A 14,550-nucleotide genomic window follows, 5' to 3' on the forward strand; every position below is an offset into this window, starting at 1 on the left:
GACCATTTGACATCCCTTTTATGAAATACCTGTTTAGATTTTTTGGTATTTAAAAAATTGGGTTGTTAGTTTTTTAATATATTATAAGGAGCTCTTTTTAAATGACTTGTTTTTAATCTTAATGTAATCAAATTTAATTTTTTCCTATAAGTAATACTTTTTTATTTCCTGTTTAAGGCACTTTTTACTTATGTTAAAGTTATTCTTCTGTCTCTAATTTTAGCAGCATTATTAACCCTCACATTGAGTGGATTTTGTGAAGGTTCAAAGTTTACTCTTATGTTGCATACTTTAGAAAATTTCACCAATCTTATTTATTGACACACTAGTATTCTTTTGAATTTCATTGTTACTTTTATTCACAAGTCAAGTTTTGTCTATACGTGGGCTTTCTCTGGACTTTCTCTTATATTTATTTAATTTGTCCTTCCTTACTCCAGTCCAGTGTCAACTGGCTTAAATTACTATTGCTTTATAGTAAGTCTTTAAATCAGGAAGTGTACGGACTAGATCTTCCAGGTTATTAATTTTAATGGCAAGCTATTAAATCTGGATATTTATATGTCAGACAGAGATGACTAGCTTTAACTTAAAAATGTTCTTTCCTTTGAAAAATCTAAAAACCAAAATCTAACTATATATACACACACACACATACACACACACACACACACACACACACAATAATACAGATGCCCACTTAAAGTGCGAGACTTTATTGAATCTTTTATCTATTTAATTAGAAAAAAAGATGAAGTCGTCCTGTTAGATGGCAGTGTTAAAGATGGATAATATTCAGTGTCTGTGAGGTTGTGAGAGAATAGTCATCCCTGTAAGTGGTTGGTAGCGTTGTAAATGGGATCAGTGTTTTCTGGAGGATTATTTAGCAGTGTGCATCAATATAGAGAGCCAGGACAGTGGAAAGCTAGGAAAATTCCTTGCAAGTGGAATGGGGAAACTGAGGCAGATAGCTGACTGAACTGGTCTGAACACCTTACAGCCAGATACGGAAAGTCACCAGGGCTGAAAGCCCTTGGTGTCCTTTAGACCCCCTGACCTTTTTTCCCTAGAGATAACCTCTAGGCCTCCATTCCAGCTCCAGGCCCAGAAAATCAGCAAACCAGGTGGGTGACGCCAGGACCAGCTGCAGTGACTAAGGCGCTGACCAAGCAGTAGAGACCGTGACCTTGAAAGGGTACCTGTGGAAAAGCCCCGGTTCTCTCCTGTTGCTCCTTCTGTCCTAAGCCTTTCCTTGTGTCATTACCCCAGCTTTAATAAACTCACTCTCAAAATCGCCTGGACTCGTGCTGTGAAGTCTTCCCTGCACGAAGCCAAGAACCCACACACGACAGGCTGACCCGCGGCAGACCTCCTTCAGGCCCGATCCCTGTCTGGTCACAGCAACAATAGTGTTCCCACATGTCCAGCTTGACTAAGTAAAGCTGCAGCTTTCACAGATGCAGCACAGTACTGCTAACTATAGTCACGTGACTTCTTTATTTTATAACTGGAAATTTGTGCATTTTAACCCTGTTCACCCATTTTACTCACTCCCTATCCCTTGCTCTGTCAATCATCAGTCTCTTCTTCGTATTTATAAAATTTTGTTTTTGGTTTTTGGTCTATATTGTTAGATGCTAGTATAAGTGATAGCATATGGTATTTGTCTTTCTATTTTTATTTATTGATTTTAGAGAGAGAGGAGGGAAAAAAGAGAAATATCAAGTTGTTGTTCCACTTATTTTTGCATATAATATATATTTTATAAAGAGGAAGGGAGAGGGATAGAAGCATCGATGAGAGAGAAACATTGATCAGCTGCCTCCTGCACAACCCCTACTTGGGGATGTGCCTGCAGTCAAGGTACATGCTCTTGACCAGAATCAAACTTAGGACCCTTCAGTCCACAGGCCGATGGTCTATCCACGGAACCAAAACCGGTGAGGGCTCATTGGTTGATTCTTGTATGCATCCTGGCCGGGTCTCAAACCCCTAACCTGGGAGTATTCCGACGAAGCTCTAAGCAACTGAGCTACCTGGCCAGGGCTTGTTTTTCTTTATCTGATGTATTTTGCTTAGTGTAATGTCCTCAGGGTCCAACCATGTTGTCACAAATGGCAAGATTTCTTTTTTTATGGCTGAGTAGTATTCCATTGCATATATTTACCACATCTTTGTGAACCTCCTCTTAACTCAGTTCAACTGCACAGCCCATGTTATTCTCCCCTGTTGCATCAGGTGGCATTGGCTAGAATAATTAAGGTTACAAATCATGGGTAATATACATAAATGTTTTTTATAGATTTTTAGATTTGCTGTGTATTTTGTTCAGAATGTGAAGAACCTTGCAGTTGAATGTGTCACTAGAGTTAAAAAAAAATCATGACATGAAAACTGTCAGATGAAGGAATAAATTTGGAAGAATTACATAGATGTCACTTTCAACTTCTGTTGTGAGAAGCACATGTTGTAATCCCCTAATTATGTTCCGATTACCATTTTGCCTTCTATTAATCATTGTAACCAAGGTTACTGTATTCCACCAGCTCCCTGGGGAGGTTTAAGTGTGTGTGTGAGACGCAGAATAGCTGATTTTGAAATTTGAGTATAAGAGCATGAAAATTCTTAACAGAACTTTTTTTTTTCTCATCCAGTAAGGTTAAGTATTTAAATTAAGTGAACATTTTGTCCTTATTCTTAATAATTAAAACTCAGTTAATTATAATTTTAAGAAGAGATTATTAAATCAATATGTATTGCTCTTGTTACAGAGTCAGCAGAACCATTAAAATGAACTATACTCTGCTTTTGAAAACATACTCATACTCAAGGCATAGTCATAAATCTCGTTTTCTTTATTATTTTTAAGGCAAGAGGAGCAGATGTGCCTGAGATTCCGGGAGACCTCAGCCTTAAGACATGCGGCAGTACAGCGAGCATGAAGGTTAAACATGTGAAAAAGTAAGTCTAACTTGACCGCAGATTTGAAACGAACGCCTATAAATGGAAATGAGTTCTTCACTTTGATTCTGTGTAAACCTTTATTTAGATTTCTTCCTAAAGACTAAGCTGTTACTGTCCATACATTGAACTGTACTGTGATGCCTTATGTTACGAAACAGCAGTTAGTGGGCTAGGTTTGAAGATTAGCTCTGGTCTAAAAATAACACTTTGATTTTGTTCTCGCATCTTTATGTCATTGCCTATTAGACTGCTTTTTCCTATTTGTTCAGCAGGAAAAAGCTAAGTATGTCCTTCTTTTTTTAAAATTAATTTCTTTATTGATTAAGGTATCACATATTTGTCCTCAACCCCCCATTCCAATCCCCCACCCCCTTTCATGCCCCCACCCTCCTGTTGTCCTTGACCACTGGTTAGGCTCATATGTGTGCGCATAAGTCCTTTGGTTGATCTCTCCCTTTAATCCCCACCCTCCCTTTGAGGTCCAACAGCCTGACCCATGGCTCCTTATCTCTGGGTCTGTTCTTGTTCATCAGTCTATGTTGTTCACCATTTCCCCTAGATGAGTGAGATCATGTCCTACTGGAAATATACTAAGAATAAAAAATGAGACAAGCAATAATCGTTATGCTGAAAGGCATATGAATCAGTCTGTAGTGAGCTTCTTTCTGGGCCACTAGTTTCAATGTCAAACAGGGCCTTATGTGTACATGTCACTTCTTGGTACCTTCAGCAGGTGTTCTCACCCATTTAGAAAAACCGAGTTTGTTGTTTGAGTTATGAGAATTGCCGTATCTCAGCTTTGCCTTCGCAAAGGGTATGGGTGGCAGCAGCTGGCTCCCACGTGAAGTACCGTTAGGTACCTGTTTCAGTTTTAAGCAGAAAACCACCCTGCCAGCTGGTAGAGAGTTAGCTAGCTGTGTTTGCATGGCGGGAATAGAAAAGACCAGGATAAAAATGTTCGTTCTGCATCCAGACCCACCCCTCCAGGACTGATGGGCTGCGACAACGTGCACAGGTAACGCCCGGCTGTGTGTCCTGTGGTGGGCATGCTGCTTCTGGCTGGAAGCTGGCTCATCGCAGTTTCCATAACTTCCACCGACACCATAGTGGGCATTGACTTGGCACACGATGAGGAGAGGAGAGCGATGCCTGTTAATGTTTGTTGTTGTTTTTTTGACCCATGCACTCCACATAGCTTTCCTTTGATACAGTGAATTTCTGAAAGGGTGTGTGTGGGTATATGTGTGCTCATGCGCATGTGCTTCTTCAATAGTTTGCTTGCATGAGCTCCTAAACCCATTTTATTTTCCCCTGAGGCTTAGCGATTTCTCCACTGTTTCGGTGTCTTGCGTCTGACTGATCTATTTCATGGACCTCAGGTTGCCCTTCACCAAAGGCCACTTTCCGAAGATGGCGGAGTGCGCCCATTTCCACTACGAGAACGTCGAGTTTGGCAGCATACAGGTATGTGTGAAGGGGTTCCTACGTACGGAGTCGTTCGTTCTTCACGACTCTTTTTTCAGGAATAAACCGGGCACATGAACATATACTATGCTAGCGTAATGTGTGTTACACTAACATATTCATTTCAGATATACAAACATAGTGATTAGACATTTATGTAACTTACAAGTGATCACCCCAATAAGTCTAGTACCCATCTGACACCATACATAGTTACTACAATATTATGCTATGGTGTGTGTGTGTGTGTGTGTGTGTGTGTGTGTTTAAAATATATTTTATTGATTTTTTACAGAGAGGAAGGGAGAGAGAGAGAGAGCTTTTCTAGAAAGACTTCTTGTTTTAAGTAAAACCATATATAGTTTTAGATTTTGTAAATTGATTTTCTTTATTGCACTTCTCTTTGTTGTATCATCTTCCATTGTCCGAAAAGTAAGATTTATTCAAATTTCAGAAAATATTTTTCAGGGAGAAGGGAAATATCTCTTGTAACATGCAAATATCAGTGATCAGTTCCCTCTGTTTTACCCATTTGAGGCCTCACTCTCATCTGGCTGTGGCTGGTGTGGTGACGCCACCTAGTGTGGAGGACACTAAAACATTTGTGTGGTTTGCATTTCCTGTTATTTGCTCATCTGAAGCTAAAATTAATGTTTCTTTTAAAAAATATATATATTTTATTGATTTTTTACAGAGAGGAAGGGAGAGGGATAGAGAGCTAGAAACATTGATGAGAGAAAATCATCGATCAGCTGCCTCCTGCACACCCCCTACTGGGTATGTGCCGGAAACTAAGGTACATGCCCTTGACCGGAATTGAACCTGGGACCTTTCAGTACGCAGACTGACGCCCTATCCACTGAGCCAAACCTGTTTCGGCAGTATTGTCACTCTTAATGTGTTAGGATGTTGACAGTGGGAGTGTGTGGACCACATCATATTGTGAAACAAATATTTTTCATGTTTCCACACCTTGTATAGGCTACAGAGGTGAAATGAACCAATTCCAGAGGTATGTCACAGTGCAGTTGCAACCGTAATAGAACTAAATAGAAGATGAATAAAGGGACTCTCTTTACCCCATTTGAAATCTGTTGATTAGGCTTTGATGACCTATGTGGGTGGGGTTACATATTTTTACCCTGACTTACAATACCAATTTCCATGCTCCATGTAGAGAAAGGACTTTTCTGAATGTTGGAAGGCTTTCTGGATAGGGTTTTATTTTTAAAGATCCTAACAACACTAATTGCAGATTGGTTACCATGGTGATAGAAAAGTGAATTCAGTATAGGAAAAATAACTCCAAAAATAGATTTGTAAGGAATCTAGAAGTATGGCACTTGGAAATTCTGTTCTCCCTTCTTTATAGACAAAGCACTGAAATAGGGGGTTTTACTTGGAGGAAGTAAAAATAATGTAAATCATTACGTTCATGTCATTCAATAAGCGAACATAGCCCAATTGTTTATGATGTGTACTCTTGGCACATGTGGTGTGGGCGCTGTGTAAAACCTTGCCATTCTGACTTGTTCATGGGGTGTCTTAAAACCAACAGACAATTCATCAGGAATGCTTTTATTGAAGACCTTGTAAGAGATTCTTTCCTCAGGAGGAAACAAGCAATATACCAGTACACCTAAGAAAACTGTAATACCTATTGTGAAGTGCTTGTATAGGCATTCAAAGGCAAGAGAAGTTACTTCCTGTGGCACTCAAAAGAATACTTTATTGGAGCTTGCATAGATTTGGGAGATGCAGAGCGAGAAGTGCAGAGCATTTAGACAAGGAAAATCAGCTTAGACAAAGGCACCTGGGAGGGGAGGGGATGAATGGGTTCGAATCTAACCAGTGTTCCCCAAACTTTTGACATAGTATGTGTACCCCTTCTATAATTTTCGTAACGCTGAGTACTCATGAGAACGTAGAATTAGGCGCAACTAAGTACGGTGCAGTGCATATCCCCACCAAACTCCAGTGCAATGTGTACTCCCACCAAACTCTTCCTGTACCCCTGGGGGTACGCATACCACACTTTGGGAAACACTGGAAGGATTATGGGAAAGCGTGGTTTCGAAGCTCTTTGGAGAAGTGTCTTTCTTCAAAGCTCCTCTAAGCTTCTGGACTTGGCATTTAAATTACCTTTGTAGAAGGAATTGAGAAAGTATTGAGAGATTTTGAAAAGAAAGGACCATAATCAGGGTGTGAGGGAAATGGAGAGAGACCATCTGGAAGTCTTCTGTGAATGTCCAGCCTGCGATTGTCTAGACCAGACACGGTGAGGCCCAGGCCCAGGGGAGAAGCAATGGGGAATGGGGAAAAAGGAACAGGTGAGGGGTAAGAGGCAAGTTTTGGGAGACTAAAGAGAGAGATTGGGGAATCAACAATTGAGATAAGATCTTGACCCTGGGAATGTACAAAGAAAGGATATGTGGAGAGGCCGGGTGGTAGATGAATCTGGGATGATTAGGTTGGTTAACAGCGAATGGTTATGAAACCAGACACAATGGGTCCAAGGCTGCCTGTCACTACTTGAGCCAAATTAAACAGAGACAGGGTAGAATCATATATGAGCGTTTATTCCACTACTGCTGGCAGCATGGGAGAGCAGTCTGTCACCCTGGAAATTCTGCTCTGACCACCTCCCTTTGCCAGCTGGCTGATTATAAACACACCAGGGAGAAGATAGCCACGTGCAGCTGTGAATGTAACATGGAGGGGAAGGGAGGGTCTGCAGTTGGGCCTTCAGGAGCTCAAAGATCCATAGTAAGGTGGCTAAATCTTCTATGATGCTACAAACAGCTCGGCCCGTTCCTGGACTGGAGAATTGTTCCCAAGGCAAACTCCTGAAGGCGGTCAGGGTTTGGGCACAGCAACCAAATCAATGCGTGTCCTGTCGTTGGTCTTTTCTCAAAATGTGTTTCTTTTCTGTGTAATGGACCCATTGAGGAGGCATCTTATCTTTTGATAGCCTTGTTTTCATCCTTCAGTTTCCCAGAATCTGTAAGGAAACTTCTCATCTAGAGTTAATAGGTGAATAGTTATTAAATAACTGTAACTCTATTCTTATTATGTGTCCTTCCCCACTATCAGCTATGTTATACTATTGATTTACTTTGGGAATTAAGGAGGAAGAAGCGAATATGTGAAGAAAGATGATGAGTTTAGTTTTGAAAGTGAGTATTATGTTCCAATGAGACAATGTTTGTTTATTCAGTCATTCATCAAATAATTAGTAACCATTACTTAAATTCCAAGATGTTTGGGTTAGGCATATTACCTATCTCATTTTTTCCTTATATGTGATAGTTTAAAAATCTGCCAAATGTGTATTACCAATATTTTTATCCCAGTTGGTAACGCATCTTTTCAGTTGGATTATGGTGTCCCTTTTGTGATAACTCTAAAATTTTTGATATGATCAGTCTCTTATTTTTCCCTATCCATGCTCTAGCCAAGAAATTCCTCCCCATCCTGTGGGCATAAAGCTACTTTTTTATAGTGCTTTATAGACCGACTTCAGACACTTGAATGAATACCTGTGGAAATCAGTGGGTGGGTGGGTGTGGACTCTGTTACAAGGTGTTCTGCAGCCGGTCAGGGTTTGGCTGAGGCAGGTTCTTGATCCTCCTGTGTCTTTTCCAGGCTTCCAAACACATCCATTGACCTCTTTGGTCTCATGAAAGTCTTGTCACTTTCTTCAACTTAATTCATTTAGGTTTCATTTCACCCTTCATTTTTTTTTTTCCATCTAAAAAATCCCCTATGACTTCGTAGTTCATCTGATTTATTTTGGTTAATGTGAGAATGATTTTTATCTCTTATAAAGGTGTTTTGTTTTTTAAAAAAAATACTTTTTGTGATACTGCTTTCAAAAACAGAAAACAGCCCTATCTGCGTTGGCTCAGCGGATAGAGCGTCAGCCTGCGGACTGAAAGATCCCAGGTTCGATTCCAGTCAAGGGCATGTACCTTGGTTGCAGCCACATCCCCAGCAGGAGGTGTACAGGAGGCAGCTGTCCAATGTTTCTCTCTCACCAATATTTCTAACTCTCTATCCCTCTCCCTTCCTATCTGTAAAAATCAATAAAATATATTATAAAAACACAGAGAACATATCTTCATCATTGTTATATTTCTAATAACCTTAACTATAATAATAGGTAACATTTATTAGGAACTCACTGAGTGCCAGGTGCCTCAGTGAGTAATTAATTAATATTATTTAATATTCAAAAACTCGAGAATAGTTATGGTGACATCATCTCCATTTTCCAGATGAGACATTAAGTAGGACGATCAATATTACACAACCAGCTGCTTTTGAACTCAGGGCTGTCCGATTCTGGCACAGAGTTTGCCAATGCACACCCCTCGTTAGGGCAGGCAGATAAGGTGAGTGAGTGAGTGCTGTGAGTGGGCTAAGAAATAGCAAAGCAAGCAGCACGATGGATGGCTGTGAACATTCAGCCTTGATGTCGATGAAGAAATAAAGAGGAATCAATTCGGTGGCAAAGTCTCTTGGAGCACACATTCACAGGGCCCGGTCACCTCTCAGCTCTGGCCCGTTGTTGCCCATGTGAGAATATGGGTCTTCAGATTTCTTGATCCCTAGAAATCTATATATATATATATATATTTTTCCATATAACACCACTCAGTTTCTAAATGCTATTTTGTGGTTCAGATAAAAATAAAATTCAGTGTGCAGACCTGCATGGCGAGTCTACAGTAAAACTTATCTATAGCCCACGCTGTTCTCTGACCCCCAGTCCGCAGTCTCTGTAATAAAGCTGAGCCCAGGTAGACCAGCTGGTCACCTGCCTCTCCGTGGCTCCCGCTGCCTTCCTTCCCGCTGTGCTATGAAGTAAGGGCATGGCCGAAACCGGCTTGGCTCAGTGGAGAGAGCATCAGCCTCGGACTGAAAGGTCCCAGGTTCGATTCCAGTCAAGGGCATGTACCTTGGTTGCTGGCCATCCCCAATAGGGGATGTGCAGGAGGCAGCTGATCAATGCTTCTCTCTCATCGATGTTTCTGACTCTCTGTCCCTCTCTCTTCCTCTCTGTAAAAAAATCAGTAAAATATTTAAAAAAAAATTAAAATTATTTCTAAAATAAAATAAAAATAAATAAATTAATTAAGGGCACGAAGACCTGCCCTGGAGCAGATGTGTCTTATTTGCTGCTATTGTGCACATGTTTGTGTAGATATAAGCTACCATTTTTAGAATCACATCCTTTTTAAAATCTTTATCTGCCCTAAAGTAGTAGAATTCTTTTTAAAGTAGTAGAAATCAAGGTGATGTGAGAACGCAAGTATTACTGAACGCTCCGCTTGTTCCTGTTCACTAATCACGGCATCTCTCTCCCTCTGCCCTTCCTTCTCTGCCACAGCTCTCCCTGTCAGAAGAGCAGAATGACGTAACGAAGAACGGCTGTGAATCGAAAGAGCTGGTCTACCTCGTGCACATCGCCTGCCAGGTAATTTCGTGGCTGCGTTCTCCATTTCACATAAGATGTACTAAGGATAGTTTTGAGCCCCGGTTAAATTCCTTTCTGGAATGCTTTTCTCACACTGCCTAATAGAATCCACAGAAAATTACTTGTACAATATTGAAAGGAAATTGGGCGATGAATGGCTATTGTTAAAGAAAATGACTGGTGTCCTTTAAAAAAAAAGGGAATAAATGCGTTCATACAGAACCAAGTGAAATGCACAGTTGATATGACAGCTCGCGTGTCTTTGCATTTTCAGAAAGTTTTAAGGCTTTCGACACTTGTGAGTGTGAAAGAGTTGAATATGGAAATACACGCGTGTTGTTTTTTTTCTCGTAGTCTTTTTGGCATTTCTCTATGTACTCAGATTTGACACAATCAGTTTAAAAGAATCAGTTTTCTAGATGTTTAATTTACAAACTTCAATGAAAATCCTTTTGTAAGAGTGAGGAGAATCTATTGTTTATGGTTAGATGCCAAGAGCTCACAGTCATCTCTGCCTGAGATGCTCATGTTTCTAACCAGGATGGTGAGTTCCACTTTGGTGTAATGGTAGAATGTGTGTTTGTTTTAGAACTGTGCTAGTTTTGACTTGCTTTTAATGAGATTTAAGATGTGTTACTTGTAGCGTTGATTATTTCCTCTACCAAATAATCAATTAATATAGTTTTAGTTTATGTTTATTGAGCCTTTTGCCTGTTTTTGAATTAGCCAAAACTTACTTGTATACATAGTTTTTAGTTTTGTTTTTTTTGTGGGTCATTTATTTTACCCCTCCTTCCCAAAGTATTATTTATGTACCTGAAGTTCAAAATTAAATAACCTGGGAAAGTCTAAGGCTTATCTCATATGGGAAATGCTGAAGTTCTTAGTCCAGGTTAGGGGTGTCAAACTCAATCAGAGAAGGGGCCAAAATCTAAAATCCAGCCTAAATCGCGGGCCGAATGGTTTACTGAACAGTCATAAACTGTCATTGTGATGGAAACGCAGCGGAGTGCAGTGATGACAGCGTGGTGCGGGCCACATTGCAAGGCCTGGCGGGACGGATTTGGCCCACGGGCCTTGTGTTTGACACATGTGGTCCAGGTAACCTTAAGGAAAGCCTTTCAGAATTAAGTGCTCTTTTATTTAAGTGCTTTTAAGTGTCAGAGTATGCACCTGGAAAGTGAGTTTTCCTTTTATGTTCTACTAGAGGCTCGGTGCACAAAATTTGTGCATTCGGGGTGGGGGAAGGTCCCTCAGCCCGGCCTGCACCCTCTCACAATCTGGGAACCCTCGGGTAGGGTCCCTAGACCTGGCCTGAAATCAGAGACTATTGGGGCTTTCCTTCCCTGGGCTGCAGGCAGCCTGCCCCATTCCTGCTCCTGCCACTGCTTGCCATCTGTGTAGTGCTGCCCCCTTCTCCCCTGCCACCAGTGGCTTCCCTCTGCAGGTGACAGGCATGGGGTGCAATGGCTTAGCTGGCCTAGGCCTTCCTCTATGGTAGGGGTGTCGAACTCAATCAGAGAAGGGGCCAAAATCTAAAATCCAGCCTAAATCGCGGGCCGAATGGTTTACTGAACAGTCATAAACTGTCATTGTGATGGAAACGCAGCGGAGTGCAGTGATGACAGTGAGGTGCGGGCCACATTGCAAGGCCTGGTGGGACGGATTTGGCCCGCGGGCCTTGTGTTTGACACATGTGCTCTATGGGGTGATCACTGTCGGCCGCACACCTGCCACAGAGTTGATGAAGGTGGCCTGGACCTCCCTCTTTCTTTGCTGGGAGGTGGAGCAAGCCCAGAGAGGGGCCATTTGCCTACCTGATCCCTCCTAACTGCTGGCCTGCCTTCCTGATCACCCCTAACCACTCTGCCTGCCTACCTGATGCCCCTACCTAATGTGAGGGGCCGTGGTGGTTCAGGTCTCTGGTGGTTCCCGTCATTATGCTGGCCTTTTATTATATAGGATTGACTGTCCTCTCAACTGTAAACCACTAAGTTTCATGTTGTATTTCACAAAATATTTTTATTTGGTGAGTTAAATTTTCAGTGAGAATATTAAGAGCTTTGATGATGAACCTTTACTAACAGACGAATAAAAAACATATCATCTGCCCGGCTGGCGTAGCTCAGTGGTTGAATATCAAAGTATAAACTAGGAGGTCACAGTTCAATTACAAGGCAGGGCACATGCCCAGTTTGCAAGCTTGATCCCGAGTGTGGGGAGTACAGGAGGCAGCCGATCATCACTGATTTCTCTCCCTCTCCCTTCCTCTCTGATATCTATCTATATCTGTATATCTATATCTATATCTATATCTATATCTATATCTATATATCTACATCTACATCTATGAGAAAAACATAACTTCTTTATCTAGAGTACCTGGTTGACACATGTCATAATGAATTCATCCCTCTATAGTCTAGCACTGTTTAGCATCTTTTTTTCTCACTATTAATTTCCACATGTTCTGACAATGCGAATGTTTTTTTATTCTCATAAGCAAAATACAGTGTCAGTAATATCTGTGCTGGTTTTTCAAAATGACCTTCAAAAGTAATCTGTGGTATTTTGATAACACAAAGTAGAATGTATAATTGTTATTTGATTATGCTGCCATGAGCAGTGACCTAGATAGGTAGGCTGTTTCCTGGTAGTGAACATCTTGCCGAACTGCTTAGAAAATTTTAGACTCCTTGGTATGCTGTTTAGAACACCAAAGCCATAATTTACTGCATTGTAGTAATGCCACCACACTGCTCTGCCTCAGCGTAAGCAGTCATTGCTGCCTGCCCATGGCTCACCTCCTGTATTCTTGCCATGTAGCTCAGCCACAAACCATATTCAACGAGAATTCTACTTTTTTTAATAACTAAGAGAGACTCACAATCAAACCCTCTAATTTTGCAAATGAGGAAATTGAGGCCCAAATGCCTGAAGTGGCTTTTCTGAGCTGTAGGGAATCTGAGCAGGAGCTGCTGAGGACTTCAGTTCTCCGATTGCCAGTTTCTCCTGCTTCTCCTTGGAATTCCCAGGTAACAACAGATGTGTGTGTGTGTGTGTGTGTGTGTGTGTGTGTGTGTGTGTGTTTGGGGCAGGGGAGGGGTTGCCTCGTCTTCAAGTAAGATATGCTCATACCACTGATGGGATCTATTCATCTCAGAAGCTATTTATTCACATTTTGTATCTTTGCTAATTTCTCACTTTAATAATGTGCTCTTGAAATTCTTTTTATTTAACCCAAATCCTTGGCCCTTCATCTTAACCCACTCTCTTTTTTATCTTAAAAATAATGGCCAATCATGCTGAAACCAGTTTGGCTTAATGGATAGAGCATCAGCCTGCACATTCAAGGGTCCCAGGTTCGATTCTGGTCAAGGACATGTACATTGGTTTCGGGCACATTCCCAGTAGAGGGTGTGCAAGAGGCAGCTGATCGATGATTCTCTCTCATCGATGTTTCTAACTCTCTATCCCTCTCCCTTACTCTCTGTAAAAGTCAATAAAATATATTAAAAAAAAATAATGGCCAATTAAATAGTGACCTCCCTTCCTATAAGTTAAGTGCTAACTGCTTCCTTTAGGTCTTATCTTCGAACCCTCTAATCGTGCCTTTGCCTCTGCCCTCTAAAGTCTTAATTTCTCTTTAAATTGTGACCCTATACATGCAAACTATGTTCTTCTAGGGAATTGGTCCAGAGTCAGTGGGCATTTGGGGGCACCTGTGTGTAGTAATCAGATATTCTGACATGCAGTCTGTCATTTCATTCTTACAACAACCTGTGAGGTTCATAGTCTGGTTTCCATTTTACAGATGGCAAATCCAAGACTCAGGATTGTTAACTTAAAGAGAAAGACCAAGATTTAAACCTTAGCCTAGTGGGTTTTTTTCCCCTTCATTCCTTCACCATTTTCTAATATGATTTGTACCTGGGTGGCTACTGTGAACTTTGTGAACATATCCCAAATATTAATAAAGGGACCCAAACTGGCCATCTAGGTTTCTCTGAATGACTTAAGTGGACAGGTGTGGGTAGCATGTATATATGAATAAAGACACTTGCAGAGAGAATGTGAACTGCAACTTTCAAATGAAGAGCATCAGAGGGAGAAGTGAGACCGGCTGGATTATGTTCCAGGCCAAGAGGCGATGTAGGCCGAGTGATGTAAAACCAGTTAACAGCTGACATGGCAGGGCCCGATGCAGTTGAGCAGATACTGTCATACAACCTCAGTTATCCATGTTGGTGTGGCTCAGCCCAGTGGTAACCACGGGTTACACTGCTCTCCTGGATGCCTTGAAGAATTGATGTTTAATGTCCTGCCTGAGCTCTCATTCGCTTTTCTCTTGTATGAATTATTATCCTATGTAATAAAAGCCCAGCAACCGAAATGTGGGACAACCAGAGACCAGAACACCTCTCCCAGGCTGGCCTGCCCCTCAGGGAGCAGTTAGGGGTGATGAGGCAGGCAAGCGAATAGTTAGGGGCAATCAGTCAGGCAAGTAGCTAGGGGTGATCAAGCAGGCAGACAAGCAGTTAGGAGCCAGAACTCCCGGATTTCTAAAGGGATATCCGACTATCGGTTGTGGGCTCGGGCCTAAACATCCCCTGAAAGGTCTCAGATTGTGAGAGGGTACAGGC

The 14,550-nt window shown here is 41.5% G+C and overlaps 1 protein-coding gene across 5 annotated transcripts in view; it reads left to right on the plus strand.

Annotated features, from left to right (window-relative positions):
* Positions 1-14,550, plus strand: part of ARHGAP32 (Rho GTPase activating protein 32) — a 160,939-nt gene that overhangs the window by 84,741 nt on the left and 61,648 nt on the right. For 3 of the 5 annotated variants that reach the window (XM_045585446.1, XM_045585444.1, XM_036448864.2), the window contains exons 3-6: positions 2,870-2,961; positions 3,938-3,979; positions 4,344-4,428; positions 9,821-9,907. In XM_045585446.1, the coding sequence (XP_045441402.1) occupies positions 2,870-2,961; positions 3,938-3,979; positions 4,344-4,428; positions 9,821-9,907 (306 nt within the window). The remainder of the gene's footprint in view (positions 1-2,869; positions 2,962-3,937; positions 3,980-4,343; positions 4,429-9,820; positions 9,908-14,550) is intronic. The other 2 variants (XM_045585445.1, XM_036448865.2) reach the window with 1 other exon arrangement.

Source organism: Pipistrellus kuhlii, unplaced genomic scaffold (genome assembly GCF_014108245.1).
Source record: "Pipistrellus kuhlii isolate mPipKuh1 unplaced genomic scaffold, mPipKuh1.p scaffold_m20_p_20, whole genome shotgun sequence".
NCBI lineage: Eukaryota > Metazoa > Chordata > Mammalia > Chiroptera > Vespertilionidae > Pipistrellus > Pipistrellus kuhlii.